The sequence below is a fragment of the Danio aesculapii genome, chromosome 12 (assembly GCF_903798145.1).
Source record: "Danio aesculapii chromosome 12, fDanAes4.1, whole genome shotgun sequence".
Taxonomy (NCBI): Eukaryota; Metazoa; Chordata; class Actinopteri; order Cypriniformes; family Danionidae; genus Danio; species Danio aesculapii.
In genome coordinates, this window is record NC_079446.1 from 25,540,269 (window position 1) to 25,551,289 (window position 11,021).

An 11,021-nucleotide genomic window follows, 5' to 3' on the forward strand; every position below is an offset into this window, starting at 1 on the left:
GGTGTCTTTGCTGTCTCCTCTTTCTGTAGCTCTGCTAATAAATTAATGGACCACAATCCTCGTAGAGGCAATACTGTACCTAGAAAGCAGCACGCTTCGCCTGCCTTCCAGCCTCCGCTGCCCCCGGTGGAGGCTGCGGGTGGTGCAGGGGGTCAGTCCACAGCTGAGCTCCTGCTTCAGCAGCCTGCGCAGGTGGGTCTGGGCTTAGAGAGCTGCCAGCCCGGGTTGGCTCTGGGGATGGCTGCCCTGGCAGCAGCACAGCAGCTTCTAGCACAGCATACTGAGGAGATCAGGTAAGACACCTGCTGTGTGCCGGGCTGGTGCAATGCATGAATCAAGCAACCCTGCATGCACATGGACTAGCTGTGGAGGAGAAAAACATTGAGCTTTCAAACCATTTTTTCAGTTGTTTACATTTATGGGATGTACAGTATATAAACAACATATAAATTTTGTGTGTGTGTGTGTATATATATATATATATATATATATATATATATATATATATATATATATATATATATATATATATATATATATATATATGCGCGCACACACACACACACACACACACACACTTACACGCACAACAGTATATTTATATACAGTTGAAGACAGAATTATTAGCCCCCCTGTTTATTTTTCCCCAATTTCATAATTCCCCAAATACATAATAGTTTTAATAACTCATTTCTAATAACTGAATTATTTTATCTTTGCCATGATGACAGTAAATAATATTTCTCTATATCTTTTAAGACACTTCTATACAGCTTAAAGTGACATTTAAAGACTTAACTAGGTTAATTAGATTATCTAAGCAGGTTAGGGTAATTAGGCAAGTTATTGTAAAATTATGGTTTGTTCTGTAGACTATCGAAAAAAAATTGCTTAAATGGACTCATAATTTTGACATTAAAATGTTTTTCTTTTTAATTCTAACCGAAATAAAACAAATGAGACTTTCCTGAGAATAAAAAATATTATCAGAAATACTGTGAAAATGTCCTGTTAAACATAATTTGGAAAATATTTAAAAAGAAAAAAAAATAATCAAAAGGGAGCTAATAGTTATGACTTCAACTCTCTCTCTCTATATATATATATTTAGGTTAATAAATTTAGCAAAAAATAATTATGTACTATTCTGGTTATTCCAAGCTCTAAAATAGTTTATTTGTAAACTAATTGTGTGAAAAAAAGTTGCTCTTATACAACTTAATGTCAAAATATTCCATTAGAGAAAGTTGGAGTTTGCATGCTGCAGAATAAATGTTAATAAATGAATATTATTAATTATTGTTGATTAACTTTTCTGTCTGTTTGTTTAACAGTTCGAAGAGCCGAGACTCTGCGTCCACTCCTCCGGCTCAGAGAAATGGCACTGGAAGCTTAGGACAGCTGAGCGTGGGGACCCCTGTGGCGGGATCTACAGGACCCAGTCCTCACATGACACGCAGAGGTCAGTGGACTTGCCTAAAAAAAGTCGGAGGCCCAAAATGTACTCACTATTTGATATACTTAATAACAAACAATGAAAGCGTAATCACAAAATAAACAGCATCTAAACAAAAGTAAGCAGCAGCTCCTCACAGACGACTGATGTACAGACATAAGCAAAACAGCAGCATACACTGGCCCAGGCCTGACCTTCTCTCTTCTTTTACTGCTGTTTTCTCCTCCCTTTCCTTCCAGAGAGGAAGGAAGATGTAATCTTGGAATTGGATGTTTCTAACTTGCATTTGACCAAATGCATTAACATATGTTCAGGCAGCTGAAAAAACATCCATTAAAACTTTGTTTACTGCATTAACAAACTGAAAGTTGTCCTGGTATTGGCATGTTGTTCTTTTGTTGAAAGATTACTTTTGTCCTCATTTGTTAGTGACTTTTGATGAAAACATGAATGACTATGTGAATGTAAATATTCAAGGAATAGTGATATAATGAATAATGAAGAAAAAAACTATTTGTGTTTAGTAATTATGGTTATTCTTAGGTATTTTGGTTATAGTTTGTAACTTCAGCACAAAATCCAAACAAATCCTTTGTTTTAGTCAGATTTTTTGACAACTGTTTTTGTATTTTGATTTCATCATATCAAGGCCTTTTATATGATGAGCTTACCTATACTAGTACTGGTAACATGCAATTAGTTGTTTAAGGTATACAAATGCTGAATGTTGCTCATATTTCAGTGTATTTCAGATTAAAATAGTATTTTAATCTCTCATTGCAGTTTTTCTATCATGCCATAGAAAGTTGACAAATAAATAATTTGCATTCTTAGAAAAAAAACAAGTGCTTTTTAACCGAGCAAAGTCATTTTTCACTGTATTTCTTATTATATTTCTAAGAAAGTTTATATTATAAGAAAGTCTTGTTTTATTTTACATGGAATAAAAAAACATATTTCTAAATTTCTCTGTATACTAGTATCTTGTGAAATAACTAGTTAAACATGTACTGCCATCAAGGCAAAGACAAAAAAAAAACTTATTAAAACTATTATGTTTAAAAATGTATTGAAAAAATCTTATATCTGTTAAAAAGCACTTGGGAAATATTTAAATCAGAAATCAAATTTCACTGCAAAGGCTAATAAATCTGACTGTGTGTTTAACAAATAGTTGAGTTTAATTTAGAATTAAATATAATTAAATTCTGAAAAGGAAACTGACAGAAATGTGTTGGAATTAATAGAAATGCCTTTAAATTATAAGATCAACTCAAAACTGCAGAGAGTAAATAGCCTTTTACTCTATATTTCCAGGTACAAAGAAGCCTGCTCCAGCCCCACCTAAACCAGCCAACCCTCCACCAATCCAACCAGCCAATCAGCCCGTCCCACAACAGACCCAATCAGGCACCCCTCAGTCCTTCAGCCCGTCCCCTAGACCGCTTTCCAGTTACTCTCCAACCAATCTGAGCCCCCCCACACAGACCCAGGCCCAAACCAACACCACCCCACGCCGCCACTCCAGCAACCAGCCTCCCATTCAGGCACCCAACCACCCACCCCCCCAGCCCCCAACCCAAACTACTCCACCTCCCCAAACCAGCATGCCTGGTGACCTACCTGAAGACCCCTCACCTCCACACACCCCCACCCCGCCGAGCACCCCTCCACCCACAGCAGTGTTCCAGGACAGTCCCAGTCCCACCGCGCCTCCGGTGTTCCAGTCAGGGTCGCTTCCTCGCCCCAGGCCTGTGCCCAAACCACGCAACAGACCCACTGTCCCCCCTCCGCCTCAACCTCCAGCCACAGGAAGCGACAGCAATGGAATTTGCAGCGCTGCCTTCAAAACAATGGGTGAAGCTCTTTTATTTCCCTCACACTATAGGCTTCTGAGTAACAAGCTGTTTGTTTGTGTTTCTGTGGGCTTTCAGTGCACACCACAACTGAACAAACAAAAGCCTTTGAATATAGTGTTTACTCAGTCATTATGAGATCAAAATGTGCAGAATATTATATTTTAGAATAATTATTAATAATTATTGAATGACAACACTTATTATTACAATTATAATTTATGACAAAGCTATTTTTAATAGTGAATAATACACTTGAAGGTAAAATTATTAGTTCTCTTTTTTATTCTTTTTCAGATATTTCACAAGCGCTGTTATATAAATTTTTTATTAAAATATAAATTTAAAACATAATAGTTTTAATAAATCATTTGAAATAACTTTTTTTAAAGTCAGTACATAATATTGTACTGTACATAATATTGACGACTGTACATAATATTTCACTAGTTATTTTGCAAGAGACATGTATAAAGTGCACTTGAAGATATTTGAAAGAATTACAATTTCACAGATACATTTTTTTATTAATTTATTAATTATTTTTGTCTTCAACTGTATGTGACACTTCTGTTTTTACACAAAGTTGGTTCTTAGCATGAAACATTTTTTTAAAATCAGGGAATTTCGAGCATTTACTGGATTGAAATCAGTGAAGTTCCTGCCATCGATATCAATTGTAGGAATAAAAAAATACTATCGAAGTTAATGGCTGTTTTTTCTCCCTCAACATTCTTCACAAAACACAAAACAGAATCTTCAACATTAATAAACTCAACAGGTTGAGGATGACTACATTTTTGTAAATTGTAATAACTTCCAAAATATAGCCTGATATAATAGCTGAAAAATTTATGTGTATTTTAAAAATATGAATGGAAAAACAAATTGTTGTACATAATTGAGGTTAAATACCATCTCAACAAAACATTATACCACCAAAATCTACATTCAAGTCCATAATCATAATAAATTGTTCATGTTAATAATATAGTGTAATTCGACTGTTCATATAGATGTGCTACAGGAATACTGTACTTAATGTACTGGTTATATATGTATATATATATATATATATATATATATATATATATATATATATATATATATATATATATATATATATATATATATATATATATATATATATATATATATATATATATATATATATATATATATAATTTTTTTGTTTGTTTGTTTGTTTTTTTTTGGTTGAACATTTAGATTTTGAAGACAGTGGGGAAATAAGTATTGAACACGTCACCATTTTTCTTAGAAACATATTTCTAAAGGTGCTGGTGGCTGGAAATTTTGATATCTTTTAGAAATTGATAACAACCAAAGAAACACATATATGAATAGAAAACAAATCTAATTAGTTTACAAATTAACTTGCATGTAATAAACTAAAATGACACAGGAAATAAGAAAAAAATGGAGGCGTAAAAAGGCAGTGAAAGCCCAGACAACAGCTAAAATCTCTTAAAAGTTCTTCAACAACCCTCTGCTCTTCATCAATGTAAATGAATATCAGCTGCTTCAGTCCAACATCTACATTATCAGGATGATGAAGATGAACCCAGGGTGAACATTTCAGCAAGACCATGCTCCAAAACACACTTCCAGAAAAAGAAGATCAAGCTGTAAAATGGCTCAGCCAATCACCCGACTCGAATCCAGTATAAAATACAAAATAAAGATCAGTTTGGATAGACGAAACCCACAAAACCAGCAAGGTTTTTACACTCTGTTGAAGTTTGTGAAAAACTCACACCTGAGCAATGCATGTGACTTCGTTCCACATATGAGAGTCGTCTTTAAGCTGCCATCATCGAAGAAGCCTAAACTTGTCGGCGCAATAGCCTAGTGGTTAGCGCGTCGACATATGGTGCAGTAGCATGTCAGGGCGTCACAAGTTCGAATCCCGGCTCGAGGACATTTCCCTACCCTACCCCCCTCTCTCTCTCCAACTTCGCTTCCTGTCCTAAATACTGTCCTATCCTATAAAGGCAAAATAGCCAAAAAATGTATCTTAAAAAAAATAAATAAATAAATTTAAAAAAAAAGCCTAAACTTTGTCAAAGAGTCAAAATTTTTCCTTTTTTCCCCATAGCTAATAATTACAGGGTTTGAACATGTCATGTTTTTTTTTTTCTGGGAACAATATTTCCAAAGAAGATGTTGACATGGAATTGAACCAGATTTTGGTAAAAACCCAAACAATACAAACAAAAACAAAAGAAATGTGGAAAAAAATGTTATGTTTAATAACAATGGAATGGAATAAGGAGAAATTACTGAACTTCTGAAATGTATTTAATACTTTATATAAAAGGGTTTTTTTTGGTGGAAAAAAAATGTATTTGTCTGAGAAAAATGGTGACGTGTCGAATACTTATGATCCCCACTGGATATTTGAATTGCAATTGTACTGATGTTCTAAAAAATAAGTATGTATTTTCACATTAAATAATTAACAGTTTTTTTCTGTAGTAATGTGTTTAACTTGTATAGATAATTCATACAATTATCAGCATCATTTAACCATTAATAATTTTTGCTTGTGTATCTTCACTCAAAAATTTTAATTGTGTTATTAATACCCCCCTTCAGATCCTTCCAGTCTCCTGAGACCTTTGTTTATCTTCTGAACACAAGATATTTTGGATGAAATCAGAGAGCTCCCTCATCCTTCATATACCGCAACAGTCTAGAGACATTCAAACTCCAGAAAAGGAACCAAAAAATTGTCAAAATGTTCCAAGTGATGTTAGTGGTTCAACTGTAATAATGCAAAGCTCCAAGAACACATTAGCCGCATTTCCACTATCGGGCCAGTGCGAGCCAGGGCTTTAATCGGGCCAGGCCGGACCAATAGCCCGGGAGGTTGAGAAATGAGGTCGAAATCATGTCGCGTTTCCACTGTCGGGCTAGTTGCTCGCAGCGCGCCACGCAAACACCGCCCCCAGAATGTCCCCCGAATCAAACGTCACACAAGCCGCCCACTTCAGCGGGAACAAAAAACTCAAATTATAACCACAAACACAACCTGGCGTCACTACGAGAGCTGGAAGATGGAGAACACCGAAGCGATTGCTTTTTTATTGTTTGTGGTCTGTTGGTGTAAGGCCAGACAGCGATCCCTGGATAAGGACATTCGAGTTCGGCGGCATTTACTTCGAACACAGATTTTTCTTAGTGAGTTGATCAAGCGCGATAGCAAAACAAATGTAAGGGAAGAAAGCATCTTGTCTCCTCTTTACCTGACAGGAAAACTCCGCCTTTGTACGTAACCCCGCCCCGAAGCCCCAGTTGGCCCTCCTTGGCCCAAGGTATTCGGCGGGCCGAAAAAGGCCGGACGCTGGCCCCAAGGAAGCCCCGCTTTGGCCCGATTACGCCCCGGAAGTGATAGTGGAAACGCGACTGGCCTTGGCTCACCCTGGCTTGCTCGCTTTAGGCGCGATAGTGGAAACGCGGCTATTGTGTGCTAAAACAACTGTAAAAAGGATTTTGTTTGCCTATATATTTTCTCCGGTGTCAGATTAGGGTGTTCTTTGACTACGGACAATGTGGCATATTGCCATTAGATTTAGTAGTGCAACACACAAACGTAATAAATGTTTTGACAATGTATTTGGTTCTTTTTCTAGACTTTGAACGAGTCGGGACCCCTGCTGTCTACACTGTAAAATAGATCTACAAATAAGCAGTTTTCCAAGTTTTGTGATTTATTTATGCTTTTGAATTACATTATGAGACCTTGATCTTACTTTCAACAACCTTTAACCTCTAAACAAATTCGAAAAAGTGACTTTTATTCACATTTTTAATAGTTTAAAATGATATAATGTCTGGGTTGATGCTGTATATAACCGAATAAAAACCTTGTAATAAGCTGCCACTACATTTTCTCTTATTTTACAGACTCATTTCTCTATATATTATTTCTTAAACATTATATTATTTTAAAAAAGTCACTTTGTTAACCTGCAGAGCTTTCAGAGATCAAAGTATGGCAATCCACAACCATAAATTAACAGAAAAATCCGGAAAATTAATGAATAGATATTTCGTACAGTGTATGAAGGATGAGGGAGCTCTCTGATTTCATCTAAAATATGGTCATTTGTGTTCTGAAGATGAACGAAGGTCTCAGGAGATTAAAACGACATGCAAATGAGTAATTAAGAACACAATTTTCATTTATGGGTAAATAAAAAGAAGAAGAAAATGTTTTAGTTGTGAAATATTGTTGGAAATGAACAGCATTTTCAGTCATTTTGTTGTGCTCACCTCTAACTATTGACTTGTATTAATATTACCAACAACAGCCAGACTTGAGAGGCAGAATTGTAACCTGTTCTTGTGTCTTGCAGAATCGGGGATGACATTTAAAGCAGTGGGTCGAGCTCTCATTCCGGACATCGCCATTGAGAAGCCTGTTACTCACCTGAAGGACGCAGACCTCGATACAGAGAGCACCGTCCTGTAAATGATGGCCTTCACCCAAACACCTGCTCCCTTAACCAAAGGTTTGCTAAAGGGCTGCTCTACTCAACCATTACCAAAGTGTTCATCACCTTGGCTGTACTTCTTCAACCCCCTTCGCTTAAGACAATCAACAATCCCAGTGGCACCAGGGAAACTGATGCTTCGTGATGTAGCTCGTTTATTCCAATCTGCCTTTTCATTTCGGATGGCGACAAAAACAAAAAGAGCTGTACTGCATGAGAGGAACTGGGTTTGAATGGTGATGGGTGAAATTGGAGAACGAGAAAATAAGCGGATCGTTTCGAGGTACTTGGAGGTGATTCTTAAGTGGCCTTAGCTAAACAAGCAAACACTCGAATTAAAAGCTGAAAGACACTAAATAAAAGCAGCACAACTGTGGCTTTATGTATAGCTCATGACTGCAGGTCTCCAGTCAGCTTATACACTACATTCCTTGTTTTCATTTGCCTTATTATTATAATTATTATTATTTTACTTTGGATAGTAACATGCAATACTTTGGTTAAAGGTCTATAAATGCTGAATGATTTGTTTTCAGTGGGAGCTCGTTTCCGTCATGAAATTAAAAAAACAAAAAGGGTTTTTTTTAATGACATTTCAGTTTTTCTATCGTGCAGATTTATATCTCATCGTTCAGACGTTGTGACTTTGGATTATTAGCACATATGTGTTTTGAATCATGTCTAAATTGTGAGATATAAAAGTAACAATATGAGAAATAAAGTTGCAATCTAAGTAGAAACTTAGAAGTTGCAGATCTTTAAGATAATGTGAGAATTGCGAGACACAAACAGAATTTAAATAAATAAAATCACAATCAGACGTTAAAATGATATTCTTCAAATTAGTATGATGAATTGCACCATTAATTCTTCTTTTGTGCCATATATATAGCACAAAAAAGCAAGGATAAAGTATCAGAATTAGGATTTTTTCCTCACAATTGCAAATGTTTCTTAAGTTTGCCCCTTTTTTCAAGAATATTTTGGTAACGTTATAATAACTACACACTATGAATCATTTATTAAGCATTAGCAAATAGTGAATTCTTTATCTGTTAAGCATTAACTCTACATTAATAAACGTTAGTAAGCAGTTTATAACTGCAGCTACAAATGCTCTATTCTTGACTTATAAACACATTTATAATGTGCTTCATAATTGTACTTTTACGCTTTGTTAATAGTTGATTTTTCATTACTAAATTAAGTATTGCATTATTTACAAAGCAGTTATTTAAACATAGTTGGTGGTTTTTTAAGATCATTCAGAATGAGTTAGTAAATGATTAATAAACTATTCAAATTAACATTCATAATTCTTATTATTCAGGCATACACTAATAGTTAATTTGTGTGCTAATAAATGCTTTATCAACTCAACTTCATTCAGTTTTGTGACCTAAAGTGAGGACTGTTTATGCTTTATAAATCCAGTATAAATGACAATTAAAGGCTCAGTTAAATTCTAAACAGGAAAAAAACATAAACAAATTGATTCATTCCTATTTGTTTGAAGATACACAACTGAAACTGTACTTCAAATGAAAAATACATCTCAAATACAATTACTGTACAGTTTAAACATTGTTATTATACATCTTATTATATTATATTATACATCTTATTATATTGTTCATTATATTGATCATTCTTAGTTTGTTGTTGTTTTATCCAGTTTTATGTTCCTTTTGACACTCCTGTTATTTGGCAATGTTTGATCTTTACAGTAATTTAACTTAGCTTAGATTAAATTGCAAAGATGTATTGTTCATTTGATACTGAGCCTTTAATTGTCATTTATAAGGGATTTATTAAGCATAAATAGTCCTCACTTTAGATTAGGTCAAGTTGAGTTAATAAAGCATTTATTAACCTACATAGTAACCATTACTATATGCCTGAATAATAAGATATATAAACATTAATTTCAATAGTTTATTAATCATTTACTAACTCATTGTGAATAATCTTAAAAACCCTCAACTACTCTTAAATACAAATAGTTTGTAAATAATGCGATACTTAATTTAGTAATGAAAAATAAATCATTAACAAAGCATGAAAGTACAATTAATAAGCACATTATAAATGTGTTTATAAGTCAAGAATAGAGCATTTGCAGCTGCAGTTATAAACTGCTTACTAACGCTTATTAATGTAGAGTTAATGCGTAACAGATGATTCATAATGTGTAGTTATTATAAAGCGTTACCGAATATTTTATTTAATTCTTTTTTTATTACTATTGTTTATATTTCACAATTTTGAGTTTATATTTTGCAATTCTGATTCATGTTTTCTTAGGATTGTTTAAATCCCAATTCCCCCTTAATGGTGATCATGTTTTCAATTCTGACTTTTTCTGAAATAATGAGATGATTGAGATAAAAATGTTCATCGTGGTTTTCTGCCCTTTGTGGCTGATGGTTCGTAATTTTAGGGCATTAATATGACTGGACCTAAATATATTATGTACAGGGTGGGCCATTTATATGGATACACCTTCATAAAATGGAAATGGTTGGTGATATTAACGTCCTGTTTGTGACACATTAGTATATGAGGGGGGTCATGAACGAATAAAGTTACGTTAAAACCAAGCACACCATTATTTTTCTTGTGAAATTCCCAATAAGTTTGATGTGTCACATGACCCTCTTCCTAGTGAAAAAACAAAAGTTGGATCCAATATGGCGACTTCAAAATGGCCACCATGGTCACTACCTATCTTGAAAAGTTTGCCCCCTCACATATACTAATGTGCCACAAACAGGACGTTAATATCACCAACCATTCGCATTTTATTAGGGTGTATCCATATAAATGGCCCACACTGTAATAAAGCACTTCTCAGCTATGTGTAAAAGTAATTCTGATTGGTGCGCATGTAAAAGAGGCCATTTGTTGGAGGACATTTGAATGCTGGAATCAGTTTGTTTGTTTATTCTTTGACATGGAAAAGGTCAAATGATGTGCTTTAGTGATATTTTGGTATAAAACATTATGGATTTGTTAGCATTTTCCCTGGCCTTGACGAGGATAGTTTTGTATTTTCTTTCCTTTACCCCAGATAAGGTACCAAAAGTGAGGGGAAATGTGCCACTTGGATGTTAATCTTACTTTATAAACGGCTAAGAGCAGACGTAATTGCTTACATTTTTTTCCTCATCTCATTTTTCAGTTTCAGCAAAA

At 34.6% G+C, this 11,021-nt stretch overlaps 1 protein-coding gene across 2 annotated transcripts in view; it reads left to right on the forward strand.

Annotated features, from left to right (window-relative positions):
• arhgap17a (Rho GTPase activating protein 17a) overlaps nt 1-8,909 on the forward strand; it is a 76,140-nt gene extending 67,231 nt beyond the window's left edge. The window contains exons 17-20 of one of the 2 annotated variants that reach the window (XM_056469408.1): nt 30-293; nt 1,335-1,462; nt 2,774-3,313; nt 7,692-8,909. In XM_056469408.1, the coding sequence (XP_056325383.1) occupies nt 30-293; nt 1,335-1,462; nt 2,774-3,313; nt 7,692-7,807 (1,048 nt within the window). In that variant the 3' untranslated portion in view covers nt 7,808-8,909. The remainder of the gene's footprint in view (nt 1-29; nt 294-1,334; nt 1,463-2,773; nt 3,314-7,691) is intronic. The other variant, XM_056469409.1, reaches the window with a different exon arrangement.
• Nucleotides 8,910-11,021: the final 2,112 nt, after the last annotated feature.